At 43.3% G+C, this 24470-nt stretch overlaps 1 protein-coding gene across 6 annotated transcripts in view; it reads left to right on the forward strand.

The window, feature by feature from the left end:
- The window catches only part of LOC145359690 (A-kinase anchor protein 13-like), a 415021-nt gene that overhangs the window by 253751 nt on the left and 136800 nt on the right, over positions 1-24470 (forward strand). For all 6 annotated transcript variants that reach the window (XM_080214440.1, XM_080214441.1, XM_080214444.1 and 3 more), the window contains exon 10: positions 6950-7083. In XM_080214440.1, coding sequence (XP_080070566.1) covers positions 6950-7083 — 134 coding nt within the window. The remainder of the gene's footprint in view (positions 1-6949; positions 7084-24470) is intronic.

The raw sequence follows: 24470 nt of genomic DNA on the forward strand, positions 1-24470 counted from the left end.
CACTGGTTTAACCGGTGTTCCATTCCGTGTATTGAACAGTGTTGAAGAAGTGCTTCATGTCATTAATTCTGAATTCAAATCTCTCCCCTCTTTTATTCATTTGTGGGACGGTGGCATCGCAGGCTAGGCCAGCATTTATTGCCCATCCCTAGTTGCCCTTGAGAAGGTGGTGGTGATGAGCTGCCTTTTCGAATTGCACAGTAAAAAGTCTGACAACACCAGGTTTTAGTCCAACCGATTTATTTGATAATAGAGTCACAAGCTTTCGGGGTTAGTCCCTTCGTCAGGTGAATGGAGAGTTCTGGCCTCAGACAGAGCATATAAAGCACAGACAGTTTAGAGATTACTGATTAGACCATATACCATATATTAAGCCATGACTACTTTTCGAATTGCTGCAGTCCATGTGCCGTGGCTTGACTCGCAATGCCATTTGGAAGGAAATTCCTGGATTTTGACCCAGTGACTGAGAAGGAACGGCGATCTATTTCCAAGTCAGGATGGTGATTGGCTTGGAGAGGAACTTGCAGGTGCTGGTGTTCTCATTATCTGCTGCCCTTGTCCTTCTAGATGGAAGTGGTCATGGGTTTAGAAGGTGCTGTCTAAGGATCTTTGGTGAATTGCTGCAGTGCATCATTTGGATAGTGCACACTGCTGCTCCTGAGTGTCAGTGATGGAGGGAGTGAGTGTTTGTAGATGTGGTGCCAATCAGGTGGGCTGCTTTGTCCTGGATGGTGTCAAGATTCTTAAGTGTACTCTTGTACTCCTGATGTAGCTTAATTTGAAATTGCCCTATACAATCACAGCAAAGCATGCCTATCCTATACTCAAATCCTCTCGCTATGAAGGCCAGCATACAATTTGCCGCCTTTACTGTCTGCTGTACCTGCGCGCTTACTAAAATGACTGATGCACGAGAACTCCAAGGTCTCACTGAGTATTCACATCTCTCAAATTACACCAATTCAAGTAATAATTTGTCTTTCTATTATTGCTACCAAAGTAGATAACCTCACATTTATTATTTAGAACACCTTCTTTCCTGTTGCCATCAAGCTTTTCAATGGACCTACCATATATTAAGCTGGTCTTTCTCTACACCCTAGCTGTGACTGTAACACTATATTCTGCATCCTCTCCTTTCCTTCTCCCCTGATGTACTCCAGGAATGGTATGTTTTGTCTGTGCAGTGTGCAGAAAATAGTAATTTTCACTGTATCCCAATACATGTGTCAATAATAAATCAAATCATTCACATGGCAAATGTACAGGCGGTAATTCCCATCACCTATACAGAAAATCCTGCTCTGTGAAACAGCTTGATGTTAGGAGAGTCTTCAGGAAAAAATAAGCTGGAAGGAATGGATGGGCTTCTCCAGTTTTTATCTGTAGAGTTAGTGAACCACAACAAGAGCTTCAGCTTTAAGGTAGAGAAAACTCAAGTAGAATGTCTCGAATAAGCTCTTACTGGAGACTGTGACCACCCACCCTCTCTGTCAGGTACAGAATGCCTCGGGGAAATAAAATTAAGGAGTCAATTTATTTGTGTGCATCTCTGCCTGTCTCATCTTTTGGAAGGTTGGTTGTAGTGGAAACAGACCTCTGCGTTCAAACTTCCAAGGGGCTGTTTTAACCAAAATTGATGATTTTTGTTTTCCTGGGTCATGCAACGTGAGTTAAGGAGAACAGTTGTCTTTCAGTCAGTAATTAAGTAAAAGGTACCAAATGGAGTATCCCCCTATTCAGGGAGTGTAAAATATTGATTTGTCTTACATTTTCCAACTTTGAAATACAGGAAAAACTATTAAATGCATCTTTCATCAGCTCCCACTTACCAAAGAAATTGGCTTTGGAAATGACATTAAATACTCAGCATGTGCCCATTCAGCTGTTCATGCTTTTTGACAAGGAATGTTTTTATCCATTTCTAGTTGCCTTTCAGTTATTTTATGAAGGTTGTATCCATGATTTCTGAATCTCATGCAGTGCCTTGCATTCTAATGTTTTATGGACTACAATTTTGGCCAACTTTTTTCTGTAGAGGAAAAGTTGCATTTAAATGTTTGCCAGTTAAATATCCATTATATTTTCAATGCAATTATTATGATTTTGTTTAATTTTTCTACTGAGCACTTGCTTTAGACTAACTTTAGGGCAGCACGTTTGCGCAGTGATTAGTACTGCTGCTTCACAGCTCCAGGGACCTGAGTTCGAGTCCTGGTTCAGGTCACTGTGTGTAGAATTTGCACGTTCTCCCCATGTCTGTGTGGGTTTTCTCCAGGTGCTCCGGTTTCCTCCCACAGTCCAAAGATCTGCGGGATAGGTTGATTGGCCATTCTAAATTGACCTTTAGTGTCCCGGGATGCATAACTTAGAGGGATTAGCGGGTAAATATGTTGGAATACAGGGATAGGGCCTGGGTGGGATTGTGGTTGGTGCAGACTCAATGGGCTGAATGGACTCTTTCTGCGCTGTAGGATTCTATGACTAACCTTTTCCATAGAATCCCTACAGTGTAGAAAAAGACTATTCATCCCACCAAGTCTGCATCGACCCTCCTAAAGAACACTCCACATAGGCCCATTCCCCTGCCCTATCCTCATAATGCTGTGCATTTACCATGGTCAGTCGGGCAGCACAGTGGTTAGCATTGTTGCTTCACAGCTCCAGGGGCTTGGGTTCAATTCCCGGCTCGGGTCGCTGTCTGTGTGGAGCTTGCATGTTCTCCCCGTGTCTGTGTGAGTTTCCTCCGGGTGCTCCGGTTTCCCCTCTCAGACCAAAGATGTGCGGGTTAGGTGGATTGGCCAAGCTAAATTGTCCCTTAGTGTCTCGGGATGTGTAGGTTAGAGGGATTAGTGGGTGGGATTGTTGTCGTTGCAGACTCGATGGGCTGAATGGCCTCTTTCTCTACTGTAGGGGCTCTATGGTTGTTTTTTCTAATCCCCCATCTTTCGGCCTGCACTGACAACAATCCCAGCCAGACCCTAACCCTATAACCCTATGTGTTTACCCTTTGAATCCTGCCTGACATTAAGGGGCAATTTTGCATGGCCAACCAATTGAACTTGCACATCTTTGGACTGTGGGAGGAAACTGGAGCACCCGAAGGAAACAAACAAACAAACAAACACACACACACACACACACACACACACACACACACACACACACACACACACACGGAGAATATGCAAAATTCACATGGGCAGTCAGCCAAGGCTGGAATTGAACTGGGTCCCTGACACAGAGAAGCAGCAGTGCTAACCACTGTGCCATTGTACGACCAGTTTTTCTTTTTTTAAATGTTCTGCTCTCTATTTTTGAAATCAACAGAATATATCTTCTCGCTCCCCTGTATTATACACCATCTGTCATTTTGCCCATTCATGTTACAACTTAACCCATCTATATCTCAAGTTGCCTTACCACATACAGCTAAATTTGAATCACAAGCTCCAGTGAGAATTTGCTTAATGTTTATTAATACCATCAGGAAGCAACAACACAACCCTTTTTGGGAGTTTTTTTTTGGGGAGCTGTCAGTTTTTTCTGAAACTTATGGGTCAACATTTGCTAGTTTGGAATGTGTAGTATTGTAATTGGAATGCTTTTGAGGTGTCTGTCACTGAGAGTCACCCTTGACATCAAAGCTTATCAGTGATCGAATTTCACTCTCAGCCCAGGTATCGTTTTAACGCACCTTTACTCACTGCACATGTTGTCGGCAGCAACCAGATTTGGCCATCCTGTGTTTAGCAGAGTCCTGGGAGTTGCTCTCAGCCTAGTTTAATAGCTGTGAATCAGAGTCTTGCTTCCTCCTATGATGCGCAGCTGGGCAGTGTTCTTCCTTGAGGCGGTGAGCACATTATCCAAACAAGCAGAATGCAGTATAAGGGCAGTGTTGGCAGACCTCGGAGGCACATTTTCCATGGTTATGTCACTTGGGCTTCCAAAGCTTCCCTCCTTGGCAGTTAAATGACGACAGAAAGCTGCTGTGGGAAAGGGCTGGGCGACAATCTCCATGCAACATGACCTCCTGTTAGAACAAAATTCTGGATCCTTTGATTATTTATCTAGGGTAAAATATTTAAGAAAGGTGGCCCAGTTGAGAAGCTTTTATTCTGTTTTGAGATCTAAATTGAAGGAGAAAAGTGATAAAATATCAAAAGAAACAAACCATTTTCAGTTCTGGAGCACTCAGTCACAACCCTCAGGATGTTTCAATGCAATTCATTACCAACTAGTTACATTGAGGTGCAGTCATTGTTGATTGAAGTGTAGCCACCACTTTGCACGCACCAAGATCTCTCAGACTGTAAAGGAGATTAAAATAGCTTGTTTTAATTGATGGCAGAATGTGGAGCTTAATGACAGGAATGCAGTAAAATAAACCAGGGAGAATTCTGGGTGGTAGGTGATGACTTTAAGCCGCTTTCTCCTGAAGAGTTGACCCTTGAGGTGGAGCTGTCATTTCTTTTTGCCTTTGAAATGTTTCTGTACCTGGAATATGTGGATTCATAACCATTTTTTCCCCAGAAAATACTAACCTTCTGTATTCAAAAATCGAAAGGGGGGGGGGTGCAGCGGGTGGGAAATGCTCAAGGAAAGAGTGTGGACTTTACAGTGGGGTTGCATTTGAGGATGTTCTTGAGATATGAGTTTTTAGAGAGTCTCTTTTCTTCACTGCAGGGGCAGTCAGAGCAGAGGGGTAATTACCAACCCTCTCCTACCACCAAACATCTAACCCAATCCATAAAATGCAGATGAGTATTCTAATTATTGTAACGTCTTTCATTTTAATTCCCCATCCACATCATCTCATTAAACCGCTGAGGTAGTTGCAAACAAAGAGTGAGTTATTTAAATAGATCAGATGTGTTTTTATCTAACTAGTAAGCCCATAAAATATCCATGTTATTATCCTAATAAAATGGCAACGTTTAATATCCTCACTATTCCTTTCCACCTTCATGCTGCTCCAGCTGTGTAAGAATCCCAGTCCTGTGATCCGCTGTACTCATTATCAGTCAGTATTTTTACAAGATGAGTCGTGTGGGACACCACTTCAAGAGCCGGCTCCTCCTCTCGGTACCTGTCCTTCCAATGAAACATTAAACCCTGGCCTCATCCACACATGGAGATGCCGGCGTTGAACTGCGATAAGAACAGTAAGAAGTCTCACACCAGTCCAACAGGTTTATGTGAAAGCACAAGCTTTTGCCTGAAGAAAGAGCAACGCTCTGAAAGCTTGTGCTACCAAATAAACCTGTTGGACTTTAACCTGGTGTTGTGAGACTTCTTACTGTGCCCATCCATGTCTTCCAGCCCTCTGGCCCTGTCTACCACAACATTGACTGCACCCACCCCAGGCAGGCAGGGAGTTCTCTCCAGATGCCCTAACCAGCATGTACCCTGTCACCAACCTTCTTTAAACATGTAATCTTGTCTTTTATCACTTCACTGTCTGTGAGAGCTTGCTGTGTGCACATGAACTTCTGTGTTTTCTATATTGCCACATAACTGGACTGAATTGCTTTTGGACACCCGGAGGTTATGAAGGATACGATATAAATCTTGCATTTAGATGGCGCCTTTTATGATCACTGGATGTCTCGAAGCACATTACAGCCAGTCATGTACTTCTGGTGTCTGCTCACTGAAATGTCGGAATGTGGCAGCCAACTTGCATTCAGAAAATTCCCACAGGCAGGTAATGACCAGATAATATTTTTGAGATGTTCATTGGGAAATAAAATATTGTTCAAGACAGTGGGAATAACACCCCAGCTCTTAGAATTATGGAATCTCTACAGTGCAGAAAAGACCAAATTTGCGCAGACTCTGACAGAGCATCTTGCCCACACCTCTCCCCTGTCCTATCCCCGTAACGCCACACATTTACCTTGGCTAATCCGTCTAACCTACACAGGTGGCACGGTGGCACATTGGTTAACACTGCTGCTCACAGCACCAGGGGCCAAGGTTCAATTCTGGCCTCAAATCACTGTCCGTATGGAGTTTGTGCATTCTCCCTGTGTCTGCCTGGGTTTACTCTGGATGCTCCGGTTTCCTCCCACAGTCCAAAGATGTGCAGGTTAGCTTGACTGGCCATGCTAAGTTAATCCTAGTGTCAGGGGGAATCATCTGGGTAGATGTGTGGGGTTACAGGAATAGGACCTAGGTAGAATTTTGGCTAGTAAAACTCGGTGCACTATAGGGATTCTTTGATTCTATCTTGGGACACTAAGGGGCAATACATCTGACCTGTACATCTTTGGACTCTGGGAGGAGACCATAGCATCCAGAGGAAACCCACGCAGGGTAAAACATTCATACTCCATGCAAACAGTCATCCAAGGCCAGAATTGAACTCAGGTCATTGGAACTGAGGCAGCGGTGCTAACCATTGTGCCACCCTCTTCAAAATACTATTATGTTACCTTTCGCATCCACTCAAGCAAGTAGATGGGGCTTGGGGTTAATATCTCATCTAAAAAATGCCACTACCTCATTATTGCACTTGAGTGTGAGCCTTGATTTTTGTGCTGAAGTACAGGAGTAGGACTTGAACCTTGTGACTCAGATGAGGGTGTTACCAACTGAGTCATGGTTAACACTTATAAATGAAAGCTTGTTTGTTCTTTTGTTGCTGTTATGATATTGCTTTTGTGCGTGGGTGAGCGTTGCTGTGCTGCACATCAAAATGTGGGAGATCTCGATTATCTGCCAATACCCGCTCTCCAGCCGGGTCACCCCCTTCAAAATGTTGGACATTGAAGGTATTTCTGTTCTTTTCAAGGTTAGAGCACTGAGGATTTAGAAGCTCCTCTGATATGGGGAGAATTATGGATGTGAGACCTCCTGTGTTTATTGGGCTGGGCTGCTCGATTCACATGGTGAGACATTGGGTTCAGTTAACAATTACTAATGCCCACCATTTTTTGTTCAGAATATGGCCACTTGTCCGAGGAACAGTTGGTTGTTGAGTGTACGTCATCGATGCCTGTGACTGGAGATCCTTTGTGCCATTCAGATGGAATGATTAACAATGAGACCACTGAGGCTGCTGACCTGTTCATGAGGGTAAGGAGAAGTCTCCTTTTGCTATCTATCCTCCTTGTGATCGTTGTGACATACGATATACAATGAAGTGTACTTTAATTTTTCCTCTTCTGACCTTTTAGGGTCCTTGGTTAATCATTCTTAAGTGAGGCAAATATGGTTTTAATGCTTACAGATGCTTTATTTCTTGGCCTTTTGAGTGTCCCTTATTTTCATTTACTACTATTGATCTTGAACCACCTGGGTTGTAAACCCAGAAATTCTACTCCGAAATCTCTCCCTGCGTCCTTGACTTCCTCTCCTCTTTTAAGATGCTCCCTAAAACCTGCCCCATTGATTGTACTTTATTCAAACATCTGTCCTAACAGCTCGCTGTGGCTCAAGAGTCCTATTTGTTTGCAAAAATGTTCCTGAGTATCTTGAGACAATTTACTGCATGAAAGATGTTACTTAGAAGAATGTGGATGTCGCTTGCATAGCTAAAATAGCTCCTTAGCTTTTGTAGAGGAATTCTTTATTCATTTCTGGAACATGGGTGTCGCTGGCTGGCCAGCATTTATTGTCCATCCCTAGTTACCCTTGAACTGAGTGGCTTAGTAGGCCATTTCAGAGGGCAGTTGCGAGTCAATCACATTGCTGTGGGTCTAGAGTAACAGGTAGGCCAGACAGATAAGGATGGCAGATTTCCTTCCTGAAAGGACATTAGTGAACCAGATGGGTTTTTCCAATCATCAGTAGATTCTTAATTCCAGATATTTTTATTGAGTCTAAATTCCACCATCTACCGTGGCAGGATTCAAACCAGGTCCCCAGAACATTAGTTGAGTTTCTGAATTAATAACGATAATACCACTAGCCCATCACCTCCCCATAATTTCACTTGTGGTAGGAGTGGAAGGAAACACTGCCATTATATTTCTTTATGGCATGATAGCAGTTCAAAGGAGGGAGCAGGGTAGCAATCAAGCTGATCCAGTCCCAGCCCCACTTGTATGCAAGTATTTTTGGCACATGTTACACTATCTATGATAAAAGATCCATATAGAAACATAGTGCAGGCTGTTCTCAGAGGTGCTTACCTGAAGTGCTGGAAAAGGTTACCCTGCACTCTTAAATGGGTGTCACTGTCCCCTACAGCAAGCATTTCTTTTCTCAATTGACCTCTTGAGAGGTGGTCTCCACCCTAAACCTGGAAGGAAGATAGACCATGGCTCTAGTGTTAGTTAATTGAGGCTTATTGGTTACAATGAAGTGTTGCATGCAGATTTGTTTTGCAGTAGAGTGACAACATGCCCACCATTTCACCTGAAAAAGATTCTAGCAGATCAATATCTAGTTACAGCCCTCTCCCCAGTCACAGGCATTTAGCCTACGAAGGATAGTGTATAGAATCCCTGCAGTACAGAAGGAGACCATTTAGCCCATCAAGCTTGCACTGACGACAATCGCATCCAGGCCTTATCCCGTAACCCCATATATTACCCTGCTAATCCCTCTGACACTACGGGGCAATTTAGCATGGCCAATCAACCTGACCCTGCACATCTTTGAACTGTGGGAGGAAACCAGAGCACCAGGAGGAAACCCACACAGACATGGGGAGAATGTGCAAACTCCACACAGACAGTCACGCCAGGCCGGGATTGAACCCAAATCCCTGGCGCTGTGAGGCAGCGGTGCTAACCACTGCGCTACAATGCCACCCATGCTGAAGTTCCTTGGTGCCCTCGGTCTTTCCTTTTGCTGCATGTTACAGGTTTTTAACATTCAAGCGCAGTATCACATATCTTTACTTTTGTTTTACTCTTCAACATGTATGCCATGTGGAACTTGACCTCACTTTGGTTTCTGAATAATTAAAAAGCCAAAGTTCCTTTGAGTTTTGCTTTTTCGGAAACCTCTGGTGACCCCTCTTCCCCGAGACAAGACTTACTTGAGTGCAGTTTTTCCCATTATCGTGGTCTTTTGGTAGAAATGGATCCGATAAATTCAGTACCCATTCCCCAATTTGACAAGATTGCTAAATCCTTGTTGGTGTCTTTCTTTGACATCAAGCGGTTAAGGGGTGGTACTCGCTACTATCCTCAAAGTAAGCTGCCTGAAAATATCTTGCACTCTCTGCGCTTTACATTTCACCTTTCCTGAGCATTCATTTGAACCTGGTGCCAAATCACTGTCATCTCTTGTTATCAAGCAAGGTAGGCATCTTATCTCATTTCAAGTATTCTTATAAACAGCCAACCAGGATGTAAAATGCCTGGGTTGTCCTTTTGGTCTTTGTACGTTTTACAGGGGCATGTACATCAGAAGCTGAAGTATAAATGTTTAAATCTTTATTTCTACTAAACAAGGACATTTTTATCATAATGGAAACTTTTGACATTATAGAAGCATAATTACTTTTCCAGAGTCAGAGAGACTATCCAGTAATGGTTATGACACACTACTTAAAAGCAAGTTACACCTCATTTAAAAAGGTGGAACTTTGAGGGCGGGGGAGGGTTGTTTAATATATTTTTACAGAGTTAAAAGGGGAATTGCTTGAGAGTCTAAAAGATTGCTATATGTGGTGACTTAAAGAGAGCACCATGGTGGAGCAGGGAATCATCATCAGCAACTTTTGGATTTCTGAATTTAACTCTCTAGGTGCTGATGCCAGATTTTCTGTTAGTTTCATAGAGTGTTGAATGCAAATGCTGTAATCACGGCCACTAAATTCAGACCATTTGAGTTCTTTTGTTGTGATTTTCAATGGTAAACTTTGTTTTTTTTAAGCTCCACGTCACGAGGGAATTGACAGTAGGTAGGAGACACTGTTCCCATTTTTGAAAGAATAGAGAACCAGAGGACACTGATTTAGAGTGATTGGTCGCAGAAGCAACATTGGGGAAAACTTCTTTTCATGCAGCAAGTGGTTAGGATCTAAAATGCACAGCATGAGAATGTGCTGGAGGCAAGTTCAATCACGGCTTCCAAAAGAGAATTGGATAATGACCTAAAGAGAGAGGACTGGCAGGGTTGCGGGGTCAAGATGGGTGAGTGGGACAACTGAGTCACTCTTGCAGAGTGTCGACAAGGGTGCGACCAGCAAAATGGCCTCCTAGGCCGTAATCATTCTATGATTCTATTCTACAAGTTCATTGGTGAGATTCTCCGGCTTTCCAGACACATGTCTCTCTGGTGCAGGAGGGGACATGTTCGCTGGCGACGGGATTCTCTGGTCCCATCTCTCATTGGGATTTCCCTTTGAAGCCACACCACGCTGCCAGGAAACCTGCAATTGGGGGTGTGCTGACAGTGGGCCTAGAGAATCCTGCCTTCTATCATCTTTGTCTGTCTTTTGACTTTCAGTCATGGATCAGGATATTTTATGGTGTTTGGTGAAGGGCAGAATGAAAAGAAACATTTTTAAAAATTTAGCCTGAAGTGCAGTATCTTACAATGCTACAGAGACACATTTTACATGTTGTGAAATGAGTGGTGCTTTCTTGAAAGTATAGTCTTTATAGAGGTCTATAATAGTTTTATTGCGGCCTATAAAATAATGAGCACAGATTAAGGTAGTTGGTCAACATCTTTTCCCAAAGGTAGGGGAGTCTAAAACTAGAGGGCATAGGTTTAAGGTGGGAGGGGAGAGATGCAAAAGGGTCCAGAGGGCCAATTTTTTTACACCGAGGATGGTGACTGTCTGGAACGAGCTGCCAGAGGCAGGAGGAGAGGCGGGTACCATTTTGTCTTTTAAAAGTATTTAGACAGTTACATGGGTAAGATTAGTATAGAGGGATATGGGCCAAACACAGGCAATTGGGACTAGCTTAATGGTTAAAAACTGGGCGACATGAACAAGTTGGGCCAAAGGGCCTATTTCATACTGTAAACGTCTATGATTCTATGACTACAATATTTAATGAATAAAACAAGCCATTTAATTACCGTCAAAATGGATCAAGTTTTGGAAATGCGCGGACACCCTTGGTGAGCCACACGTGGTTCCAGAACCACTGACCCTTGATGCATGGGTAGGGTGTGGTTGGAATGTGAACTGGTAACAAGCCAATGTAAAACACTGCCGCGAATGCTCTTGATCTAGTTTCTGGACGATATCATCTTTGTTTACTACTAGAATTTGCCTGGCTAAGAAGCAGCCTTTCACCTTCACACATGCAGCAGCATCATGCACCCACTTATTAAATAGTTCAAGCAGATTCATAGAACCCTACAGTGCAGAAAGAGGTCATTCTGCCTTAATCAGCCAGGAGATTAATTACTTTCACAAATTGGTGATGCAAGACTTGCGGGATCCAACGCCCTGCCGATGATATCTCAGGTGCATTATTGGGAAAATACCCAGGGGCACCCCATGGGTTAAATAGTGTTTGCTCTCCTTTTGTTTGATCTGTGACATCATGCAGTGGCAGTGGTAGTATCTGAGGTACAGCTAAGAGTCAATGTCTGAACTAGGGAGGGGAAGAAAATTGAAGGTAAGAACTCTAAACCATGAATAATATAGCTGAAATCAGAAAGTTGCTTTAGTGAGACCTCACTGTACAGATAGGCTGGAGGCTAGTTTTGTTATATATAAACAAAATGCACATGTTGACAAGTTCTGTTTGCTTTCACAGAGGTTTCATGTGTTCAAAGTCCATCAACTGGTGGCTATTGTATGCTTAGAAAAATTTGAATGCCCTTCAAACGAGTATTTGTTTTAAAGGACAAATTACAGGGGTTTAAACAAATTTTATTGAAATAAAATGGTTGCAAATGTTCAAACGACAAGCCCTGGGTCTCTATGATCTGTGAATTAGGGCTGTTGGTTTTCAAGTTGTCTCTTCCTCCACTTGTTTCTGTTGTCTGAATTTATGAATTTGGAGAGGACAGTCCTTGGCACTTTTCTATGATCCCGTTAATGATTTTGATCTTCAGGATTTATCCTAAACATAAATATGAGTTGGATTTGAACTTTATGTGGCCTGCAAGGCTTTGAATGTGCTTAAATGCTTCATGTAGCCAAAAAATAACTGAATCCTCATATTCAAAATTGTAGAAAAGTTAATCTTGGCTCGCGTTGGAATACTGCCTGGTTTATTTAAAAATAGCTTCAGCTGGGAATCTTGACTGGTCACAAGTCTTGTTTACAAACTGGAATGGAATATAAAAGTTACTTTTAAAAGTTTGCAATTACTTGGTAAATTTGTCTTGAGTTACCAATGAACGGCCTATTTTTGGTGACCTAGTTAGAATGGCACATCCACAATTCCTCCTCACTTGGCTTTCAACTCATGTGTTCCTCTTTTAAAACCTGCAGATTAATTCTTCTCTTCCCTATCTGTCATTATCAGCTTTCCCCCACTATTTTTAAAGCCTGGCTTGTGTTAATATCGGAGATGTCTGAGTAGAAAACTTAACTACATAGCGGGAAGGAAGTTGGACTGTAAACCTTCAAAGTTTGCTTACTTAGAATCCCTACAGTGCAGAAGGAGACCATTCAGCCCTTCGAGCCTGCACTGGCTGTCCAACAACATCTTACTTAGGCCCATGCCCATAACCCCATGCATTTAGGGGGATGGGCCTCGGTAAGAGGTTCTTCGGAGAGCCAGTACAGACTTAGTGGGTTGAATGGCCTCCTTCTGTGTTGTTGGGATTCTACGATTTGATGATTTACCTCACTAAAGCTCCTAACCTACACAGTATCGAACACTAAGGGGCAACTTAGCATGGTCAATCCACCTAACCTGCACAACTTTGGAGTGTAGGAGGAAACCAGCGCACCTGGAAGAAACCCACACAGACACGGGGAGAACTCCACACAGGGTAAACTCCACACAGACAGTCATCCAAAGCCAGAAATAAACCCATGTCCCAGGTGCTGTGAGCCAATAGTGCTAACCACTGTGCCACCATGCTACCCTAAAGTTGTGTGGGTGTGTAGGGGGGGGTGGGGTGCACACTGTGGTTAGCACTCTTGCCTCTCAGCACCAGGGACCTGGGCTCAATTCTCATCACTGTCTGTGTGGAGTTTGCATGTTCTCCTCGTCTCTGTGTGCATTTCCTCCAGGTTCCTCCCACGGTCCAAAGATGTGCAGGTTAAGTTGATTGGCAGTGCTAAATTGCCCCTTAGTAGGGAATAGCAGGATAAATATGTGGGGTTCCGGGGATAGGACCTGGGTGGGATTGTTGTTGGTTCGCACTCAGTCAGCTGAATGGGCTGCTTCTGCACTGTAGGGATTTTATGATGATGATTCTATGAAGGTCAGTAGGTACTTACGGTAGCTGTATTGTGGTGAGTAGGTGGCAGCTGTTCTTGTTATCGAGCAACCTGCAGACTTTGACCTAATTTGTGGGGGTCATGTAGCCTGTGGAATTCCCCACATGCAACACCATGCCTTATTCTGGTAATGCATCGGTTGTTCTCGTTATTTGTACATGGGCTAGGGATGCTTGTGCGATTGAGGTTGAATGCAAGTTGAGCGCCTGTTATCTGGATGGCAACACACAGGCTACGTCACTTAGATTTTCAGCCTACTGTTCAATGTAGTTTAACAATATCACCAACTTGGAAACATCATGAAAACTATTTGAGATTTTAAATTATTTTTTACCTTTTAACATTCTGGTTTGAAACAAAAAATGTTCATTAAGCCAACTCTCTAAAGTAGTAACTTCAGTTTTGTGTTTAGGCCCCGACAGATGCAATCATTAAACAGTGTGCTTATTCTTGCAAACTTCAATTCGAGCATTAACTATTTTGGTTTAGCTGCTTTGGTCTTTTTGAAAACTAGATCATATTGTGGTAACGCTGGGTACCAGTGGATAATGTGCCAACTGTTGGCCAACCTTGGTTTTCATCCCAAGGCTAATTTAGCAAATGGAATGGTAGGATATGTAGCCAGGGCAGGATTATAGGTCCATAGAAATTAATTTAATGTTTTAGAAGCATAGTTAAACTCGACTCAATTCAAGTCTGGATTTGAAAATTATAATGACTGGTGCTTCAGTAGTTTGGTTCACCCCTTGCTAAATCTGATTTGTACTGCTTGGTGGATGCATGAAAAGTTGGAGCCTACAATTTGGCATTGATGAACACATCTTAGAGACAGAACTTTATGAAGAAAACCAGAATTCTGTCTCAATTGAAGAATAAGAGATCTCCCGATGAAGAACTCTCAAAGCTACACCTGCAAGGCAAACCATAGAACCCTCCAGTGCTTTGAGTCAGAAGGCTGTAGGTTTGAACTGCCGTCCCAAGAGTTGAGCCATGTCCCATCTTCCCACTTTCTGCTACCCTTCCAACAGCAAACTCTTAATTCATCTTCAGTCCTAGTGATACTGAGGTGCGGAATAATGCCGAATTTATGCAAATAGCTCCAGTCATAATAAGCAACATGAAGCAAGTATCTGAAGAAATTCTCAGGTTGGTGATGTTTTTCATTTGTTTTATAAATCCAGCATATACCCTTTAAAGTGCGTTATCTAGCCTCAATCTTTCAGTGTATTTCAAAGAGAGTGCTCTATTGTGATTGTTTCTGTCTTCAGATCAGTGATAGAAACTGCTCATCTATGTTGCTCCTGTTTTGGAGGTTTGTAAACAGAGGAACTCGTTGTGGTGACGTAGATGCTGTGTGAGGTGCTGCAGCAGTGGCTCCAGTGCCAGAAATGAACCAGGCTGGGTTTTGTCCGAAATCTATACGGGTGGCATGGTGGCACAGTGGTTAGCACTGCTGCTTCACAGCGCCAGGGACCTGGGTTCGATTCCCGGCTTGGGTCACTGTCTGTGTGGAGTTTGCACATTCTCCTCGTGTCTGTGTGGGCTTCCTCCGGGTGCTCTGGTTTCCTCCTACATTCCAAAGATTTGCGGGTTAGGTTGATTGGCCATGCTTACAATCGCCCCTTAGTGTCCTGAGATGTAAAGGTTAGAGAAATTAGTGGATAAAAAATGTGGGGATTTGAGGTAGGACCTGGGTGGGACTGTGGTTGGTGCAGACTTGATGGGCCAAATGGCCCCTCTCTGTACTGTAGGCTTTCTATGATCTATAGAAGTTATGCTAATGCTTTATGACGTGCGTCAGCCTGACTCTGTTCCAGCTTGGTTTGGAAAGGAACGGGGAATTGTTCCTGGAATCTCGGCCATGATTTCTGTCCCACAGTGCTTTCCAGGGGCAGGGTGACTGGTTACCTCATGCTTGTATGTGGGATCTTGCTGTGCTTAACAGGGTTCCCACGTTTGCTGCACCACACTTTAAAGCGATTATGGATTTGAAGCACTTCAAATGTTTGCAAGATGATGAGGAACTAGTTAAATGTTTTTAAACTATACTTAATGCTGCATTTTGACGAGCATGCCAAGGTATACAGGAAAGAGCAATGAGATAGGCCTGAAGCTTTTTTTTAAGCTTATTTATTAGTGTCACAAGTATGCTGACATTAATACTGCAATGAAGTTACTGTGAAAATCCCCTAGTCGCCGCACTCTGGTGCCTGTTTGGGTACATTGAGGGAGGATTTAACATGGCCAATGCAGCTAACCAGCGTGTCTTTCAGACTGTGGGAGGTGATGGCCTAGTGGTATTATCGTGAGAATATTATTGCAGAAACTCAGCTAATGTTCTGCTGACCTGGGTTTGAATCCCGCCACAGCAGATGATGATGGAATTTGTATTCAGTAAAAAATCTGCAGTTAAGAACCTACTAATGCCATGAAACCATTGTCAATTATTGGAAAGACCCATCTGGTTCATTGATGTCCTTTAGGTAAGGAAATCTGCCATGCTTTCTGCCCTCCAAGGACAACTAGGAATGGGCAATAAATGCTGGCCAGCCAGCGACGCCCATGTCCCACAAATTAATTTTTAAAAAAAAGGAGGAAACCCACACAGACATTGGGAGGACATGCAAACTGCACACAGACAGTGACCCAAACTGGGAATTGTACCTGGGTCTTTGGCACTGTGAGGCAGCAGTGCCACTGTGCTACCCAGGATAAACTAGGAGAAAGACTGGAAAATTTTAAACATTGAAATTTAGAAAAGATGGTTAAAATATACAGGATATTAAATGTTATAGATAACTAAACAAATATTATTCCAGTATTGGCCGGGTTGGAAGTGTAAACATCAAAATTAGTTTAAGTAAATAAGAAATGGATCATTATCATAGAATCCCTACAGTGCAGAAGGAGGCCATTCAACCCATAGAGCCTGCACCAACAACAATCCCACCCAAGCACTTACTTACCCTGTTAATCCCCATGAACTATACATCCTCAGACACTAGAGGCAATTTAGCATGGCCAATCAACCTAATCTGCACACTTTTGGACTGTGGGAGGAAACGCACACAGACACGGGGAGAATACACTAACTCCACACAGTGACTCAAGGCTGGAATCGAACCTGGATCCCTGCTGCTGTGAGGCAGCAGTGCTAACCACCATTGTGTTTTGACACTTTGTGCATTCTTCCTTCACTGACAGCTGTCGGCTTTTGTAATTCGATTACTCACGGCAGTGAGTTCTTAACTTCTCAGTCTTGAAAGCATCTTCACAGCTATTTAGGGATGTTTTGGTCATATGGCCTGGATATGCAACAGATAACAAATTGGTTTTTAAAAATATATGTGTATTAGCTTGACAGTAAAATGCAAAGCAATTCTAGTTATTCAAGATAAAGCTGCTTGTTGAGAGGGGCAGGTTAATAGTACCATGAGGATGAGTTTCGATTGGATTATTAGCTTTTTCTCTTCCTTGGGTGGCAATGTGTTTAAAAGCTGGTTGTAGAGTGGAATTCTATGCCAGTTTATCTAACTGCCCCATACCCAGGGTTCTTCTCTTTCAAAGGGTCTAGAGGAGGTTCACAAGAATGAACCCTGGAATGAAGAGCTTGTCATATGAGGAATGGTTGAGGATTCTGGGTCTGTACTTGTTGGAGTTTAGAAGGATGAGGGGGGGATCTTATTGAAACTTACAGGATACTGAGAGGCCTGGATAAAGTAGACATACAGAGGATGTTTCCACTAGTAGGAAAAACTAGAACCCCAGAGGGCACAACCTCAGGCTAAAGGGATGATCCTTTAAAACAGAGATGAGGAGGAGTTTTTTCAGCCAGAGGATGGTAAATCTGTGAAGCTCATTGCCACAGAAGGCTTTGGAGGCCAGGTCATTGAGTGTCTTTAATACAGAGATGGATAGGTTCTTGATTAACAAGGAGATCAGGGGTTATGGGGAAAAGGCAGGAGAATGAGGATGAGAAAAAAATCAGCCGTGATTGAATGGCAAAGCAGACTCGATGAACTAATTGGCCTAATTCTGTTCCTATGTCTTATGGTCTTATAAAGATGTGTGGGTTAGGTGGATTGACAATGCTAAATTGCCCCTTGGTGACATGGGGACTAGCTAGGGTAAATGCATGGAGTTATGGGGATAAAGCCTGGATGGGATTATGGTCAGTGCAGACTTGATGCGCCGAATAGCCTCCTTCTGCACTGTAGGATTCTATGATTCAAGTGGCATGAGAAGATTGAAGCTTCATGTCCTCCCTGTTGCTCTAGTTCAGTACTTCAGTGCACACCTTTGGAATGAGACACTGAGCCAGAGTCTGGGCGAAAAATGATATCACTGGACTAGTAATCCAGAGGCCCAGGCTTGTGTGATTGTATTCACCGGAGTTGAGAAGAATGATGGGAGATCTCATATAAATCTATAAAATTCCAACAGGACTAGACAAGATAGATGCAGGAAGGATGTTCCTAATGGTGGGGAATTCAGAACCAGGGGCCATAGTCTGAGGATACAGGATAAAATGTTTAGGACTGAAATGAGGAGAAATTTCTTCACCCCAAGAGTGGTGAACCTGTGGAATTCTCTGCCATCACAAGCAGTTGAGGCCAAAACGTTGTAGGCTGGATTCTCTGACCTCACCCACGGCTGGGATTCTCTAGTCTTGGTGCTGTGAATGAAGATTTGGTTGAGTGCCAAATTCTCTGTTCTCGCTGGCACAGGTAGCGGGGCATGTGAGACCAGGGAATTCTGGCCTGTGTGTTTTCAAGAATGAGTTAAATATAGCTTTTGGGGCAAAGGGGATCAAAGGACATGGGGGAAGATGGGATCAGGTTATTGAGTTGGACAATCAGCCATGCTCATAATGAACAATGGAGCGGATTCAAAGAGCTGAATGGCCTACTCCTGCTCCTATTTTCTATGTAAATCCCGCCACAGCAGCATATGGAATTTTATATTCAATTAGTAAGTCTGGATTTGAAAATTAGTAACAGTGATGGTGACCATGACAACGATCATTAATAACATAGTGTAAAAACCCATCTGGTTCTTTAGGGAAGGAAATCCATTGTCCTTACCCGGTCTCATCAATGTGTGACTCCAAATCCACAACAATGTGTTTGACAAGGAAGTCAATTCCCCTCAGAAATAGTCTAGATAACCACTCAGTTCAAGAGCAATTAGGGATGGGGATCCTTTTGGCTGAGATCAAGTGTCAGGTCAAGCCCAAGATGGGATGCAATGCCTTATCTTAACAGCTTGGATATTGTTTGTCTCTCTTGTGGGGACCATGAATTGTATTCAGTTGGATTTTGAATTTGGTTTTGTGGAGCAAGCAAGGAATGGATTTGAGTTTGCCCAGTCCAGTCTGAGCATTGGCTGTGTAACTTTAAGAATGGAGCGTAAAAATTAAAAAACGGGCAACAAATGTTGACTTTGCCAATGATGTCCACATGAAAGAATAAAGAAAAAAATCAGTTTAGTTTGGGGTTCTATTTTGTTTTTATTTATTCAAGGGATGTAAGTGTCATTGGCAAGGCCAGCATTTATTCCCCTACCCAAATTGCCCATGAGATGGTGCTAGTGGGCCCCTTTCTTCGACTGCTGCAATATGAATGGTATAGGAACTCCTACAATGCTGTTAGGTAGGGGGTTCCAGGATTTGTTTTCATTTATCTGTGGGACATGGGCACTGCTGGCTGCCCAACTTTTATTGTCCGTTCCTCGTTGCCCTCGGAGGGCAGTTGAGAGTCAACCACATCACTGTGGCTCTGGAGTCACATGAAAGACAGGCCAGGTAAGAATAGCAGATTTCCATCCTTGAAGGACATTAGCGAACCAGATGGGTTTTTCCAACAATTGTCAATGGTTTCATGGTCATCAGTAGACTTTTAATTCCAGATATTTTTTATTGAATTCAAATTCCACCATCTGTCAAGGTGGGTTTCGAACCCGGGTCTCCAGAACATTAGCTGAGTTTCTGGATTAATACCCAGTGATAATAAAGGAACATCAGTATATTTCCAAGTCAGAATGGTGTGTGACTTGGAAAGGAGTTTTCTAGGTGACGGTGCTCCCAAGCACCTGCTGACCTTAATCCTAATCTATGCACAAGAGGAAAAGTAGTAGTATTTACAGTTGAAAGGTCCCAAGGCACGATTCACAATAAAACCAGATAATTATACTGATGTCCTCCCAAAATTATTGCCTTAATGCTACCCCCCCCACCCCCCAAAAAAAGATTGATTGTTCACGTTAATTGCTGTTTGTGGGAGCTTACTTATTACCATATCCTACAACTGCAAATATATTCCAAAAAGTAATTGATGTATAATAAAGTGTTGTAAAAGCTGGAATTATTATTTTTGTGTAATCTGAATAAATGCATTAAGATGACTTATTGTTCCAGTTGCTAGTTTTAGAACAAGCCAGGATATTGAGGGGAGGAAATATGTTAATAACAGCCATATGTGCATATAAATCAGGTTGCAATAATAGAATCAAATCGTGGTACTGGCAGACTTGCAAGACCATGGATTGCAATTTTAAATAATCCACTTGTAGCTGAACCTCTGGGAGACAGGGATTTAACAGCCAAGTCTGCCACTGGCCTATTATTTTACTCATGGGGAAGCAAGGGCAGCGAAACTGAGCTCCAAGCCATTATGAAGGTCATGCGCAACCTTTCGCACCCCCCAATCTCTCTGTACCTGAGGAGGGTCCCAGCCAACTAGACTGTGAATTCATAAATAAAACTCTGTACATTCAATGCATTGCAATGTTGTTATAAGTTGGTTTTGTGGAAAAGAGGAAAAAGGGTGGCACAGTGGTTAGCACTGCTGCCTCAGAGCACAGGGACTTGGGTTCGATTTCCGGCTTCAGTCACCATCTGTGTAGAGTCTGCATTGATCTCCTCGTGCCTACATGGGTTTGCTCCGGGTGCTCCAGTTTCCTCCCACAGTCCAAAGATGTGCAGGTGAGTTTGATTGGCCAAGCTAAGTTTACCCTTGGTGTCCAGGGATATGTCGGTGGGGGGGATTGGCAGGGTAAATATGTGGGGTTACAGGGATGGGGCCTGGGTGGGATACTGTGTCAGAGTATATGGAAGGTTCCACACACCTGACAAAGGAACACTTTCCGAAAACTTGTGGGATTACTATCAAATAAACTGGTTGGACTTAAACCTGGTGTGAGACTTCTCACTGTGTTTACCCCAGTCCCACACCAGCATCTCTACATCAGAGAGTTGGTGCAGGCTTGATGGGCCAAATGACCTCCTTCTACCCTGTAAGGATTCAATGATCTATGATTTATTCAGAGACTTCTCAGTTATATCTCAAAACAGTCCGTGTAATTGTGAAAGAATACTCATGGATAAATATTGTCTGGTCCATTAATTTGAGGGAACTAACTTGTTGGCCGCTGACTCATTATTCCAAAAGGGATAATATCATCTCCTGCTCCTACACATCCCTATAACCTCGACCATTCCATTCCCCTCGCCAGTCAGTGACTCTGGCTGGGCCAACTTGGATTTCTGTTCAATCTTGGGCTGAACTTTCAAGCAGTGACTGTTCGCTGCTCCCTCAGTAATATCAGCAGACTGTACCCCTTCTTTGGACAATCTGCTACTGAAACCCTCATCCGTACCGTTTTCATCTCCAGACTTGTTCAGTCTTCCACTCCCCATATTTTGTATCCAGAGCTCCACAGCTCTTCAGTTGCCTTGTCAACTGGGGCAGCACACTGGTTAGCATTGCTACCTCACAACACCAGGGACCCGGGTTCGATTCCTGGCTTGGGTCACTGTCTGTGCAGTGTCTGCATGTTCTCCCTGTGTCTGCATGGGTTTCATCCAGGTGCTCTGGTTTATTCCCACAGTCCAAAAGATGTGCTGGTTAGGTGCATTGGTCATATTAAATTCTCCCTCAGTGTACCCGAACAGGTGTCTCCAAAGTATAGCAACAAGGAGATTTTCATAGTAAATTTGTTGCAGTGTTAATGTAAGCCTATTTATGATACTAATAAATAAACTTAAACACCTCTGACCTTGTTGGTTTCCATTGGCTTCTCATATCCTACACCAAATTTAAAGTGCTCATTATGGTGCCTTCTCGTTCCTAGCCTGTTCAACTTCATAGCCACAAACCCTTCCTCCTCCCCAATCTACCCCCTACTCTGTTGCTCCAACTGCAAATTCTACTGAATCCCCACCTTCTCTCACCCTCTCTTTCATTGGCAGCCAGGTCCTCAGCTGCACTGACCTCTGCTCAGAAATTGCATGCTCCCCTTAAAGCTCACCTCTTAAAACCAAGTATTTTCTGGGAGCCTCCTCCTGATACTTCCTTCATCTCAGCAATAATTTTATTTTTCATTACTCTGTGAATGCCTTAGGATGTTCCTCTGTATTCGGCGTGCAATATAAAAGCACATTACTGTTGCATCAGTTCATGAAAACATCCTGAAAAGCAATCTGTGTGTCATTGGGAAGAGTAAGATGTGGTGCCTGATGTTAAACAGATGTGTATCACTCCTTCAATAGAACAATCTCAAAAAATGTATATATATTTTATCTACACATATCGACATGGGCCATCTGAGCCTCAGTACTAAATGGCACAGGTCAGCGGGTCATTTAGAGCAGAGAGGGTGGCCCTTCAGATCACTGAGTTCTTGCGGACTCTCGAGAGCAAACCAGTTCTGCTTTATTTCTGTAGCCCTGCAAGTTTGTTTCCCTCAAATACATTTCCAACTTCCTTTCAGCATCACTTTTATGTTAGAAGAAAGTTCTTCCCCATCACCTCACGTTTATCTGTATTAAATTCCACCTACCATTTGCCTGCCTGTTCTGTTAGCCTATCTATGACCTGTTGCAGTCAATTTATATTTTTTGGTTTGATTTTATTGTCACATATTAACATACAGTGAAAAGTATTATTTCTTGCGCACTATATGAATAAAACATAGCATTCATAGAGAAGGGAAGGAGAGAGTGCAGAATACAGTGTTACGGTCATAGCTAGGGTTTGGAGAAAGATCAACTTAATGCAAGGTAAGTCCATTCAAAAGTCTGATAGCAGGGAAGAAGCTGTTCTTGAGTCGGTTGGTACATGATCTCAGACTTTTGTATCTTCTTCCTGAAGGAAGAAGGTGGAAGAGAGAATGTCCAGGGTGCGTGGGGTCCTTAATTATGCTGGCTGTTTTCCTGAGGCAGTAGGAAGTGTGGGCGGAGTCAGTGGATGGGAGGCTGGTTTGCGTGATGGATTGGGCTACATTCACAACCTTTTGCTGTTCCTTGCAGTCTTGGGCAGAGCAGGAGCCATACCAAGCTGTGATACAACCAGAAAAAGTGCTTTCTATGGTGTCCCTGTAAAAGTTGGTGGGAGTTGTAGCTGACATGTCAAATTTCCTTAGTCTTCTGAGAAAGTAGAGGCATTGGAGCACTGACAAGTTTGGTACTAAGAGCAAATTTTGAAATTTTGCTCTGTGTTCCAATAACCAAGTATAGGTTAAAAAAACAGGTCCTAGCATTGAGTCTCGGGGAATGTCCCTGTTTACCATCCTCCAGTCTTAAAAATAACCATTTACCATGACTCATTGTTGTGTTTACTGATGTCCAATTTTTTATCTAAGTTGACACTGAATGCCCCATTCCATGATCCAGAATCTTGTTAACCAGCCTTAAGTATGGTATTAAGTCGAACGGTTTGTTGAAATCCATATTGACAACATCTATTGCATTATCTTCAGCAGTCTTCCTCTGTTACTTAATCAAAAAGTTCCATCAGTTAGTCCAGCACAATCTGCCTCTTGCAGCTTCCATAAATAACTCTCCTTAAATAACTGAACTTTTCAAGTGCCTGTTGATTTTACAATTTTTTTCTTAAAAATGGGATGTGGGCGTCACTATCTAGGCCAACATTTATTGCCCATCTCTAGCTGCCCTTAAGAAGATGGTGGTGAGCTGCCATCTTGAATTGCTGCAGTCCCTGAGGTGCAGATACACCCACAGTGCAGCTAGGGGCAGTTTCAGGACTTTGACTGTACAACAGTGAGGGACTGGTGATATATTTCCAAGTCAGGATGGTGAATGACTTGGAGGGAAACGGCTAGGTGGCGGTGTTCCCAGACATCTGCTATCCTCATCCTTCTAGAAGGTGGTGGTTGTGGGTTTGTAAGGAGTTGCCTTAAGAAACCTCGGTGAGTTCCTGCAGTGCACCTTGTAGATGGTACACACAGCTGCTACTGTTCATCAGTGGTGGAGGGATTGATGTTTGTGGAAGGACTGGCAATTAAGCAGGCTGTTTTGTGATGGATGTCCTGAGCTTCTTGTTGGAGCTCTACTCATCCAGGCAAGTGGAGAGAAATCCGTTAAACTTGTGCCTTGTAGATGGTGGGCTGGTTTTGGGGAGTCAGGGTGAGTTACTTGCTGCAAGATTCCTAGTCTTTGATCTACTCTTGTAGCCACAGTACTACATGGCTAGTCAGTTTAATTTCTGGCGATGTTAATCCCTAGGATGTCGATAGTGGGGTTTCAGCGATTGGAATGCTTTGCTAACCACTCACCTGTAGAGGCAGCTTTACTCTCTCAATATGTCCTGTTGTGGCACAGTGGTTAGCACTGCTGACTCAGCGCCAGGGACCTGGGTTCAATTCCGACCTTGGATGATTGTGTGGAGTTTGCATGTTCTCCCTGTGTCTGCATGGGGTTTCCTCTGCGTGCTCCAGTTTCCCCCCTCAGTCCGAAGATGTGCAGATTAGATTGATTAGCCATGCTAAATTAGTCCTTAGTGTCAGGGACACTATCAGGGTAAATGCGTGGAGTTATGGGATAAGGCCAGGGTGGGATTGTTAGTGCAGATTCAGTGGACCAAATGGCAATCCTCTGCACTGTTGGGATTTAGACTCAATGGGCCAAATGGCCTTGTGTTCTGGTTTCCTCCCACAGTCTATAGATGTGGGTTAGGTGGATTGGCCATGCTAAATTTCCACCTATGTGTCCCAGGAGCATAGGTTAGAGGGATTAGTGGGGTAAATATGTGGAGTTACGAGGATAGAACCTGGTTGGGATTGTTGTTTGTGCAGACTCAATGGGCCAAATTACCACCACCTGCACTGTAGGGATTCTATAATCTGC

Source organism: Carcharhinus amblyrhynchos, chromosome 28 (assembly GCF_965287045.1).
Source record: "Carcharhinus amblyrhynchos chromosome 28, sCarAmb.v2.hapA, whole genome shotgun sequence".
NCBI lineage: Eukaryota > Metazoa > Chordata > Chondrichthyes > Carcharhiniformes > Carcharhinidae > Carcharhinus > Carcharhinus amblyrhynchos.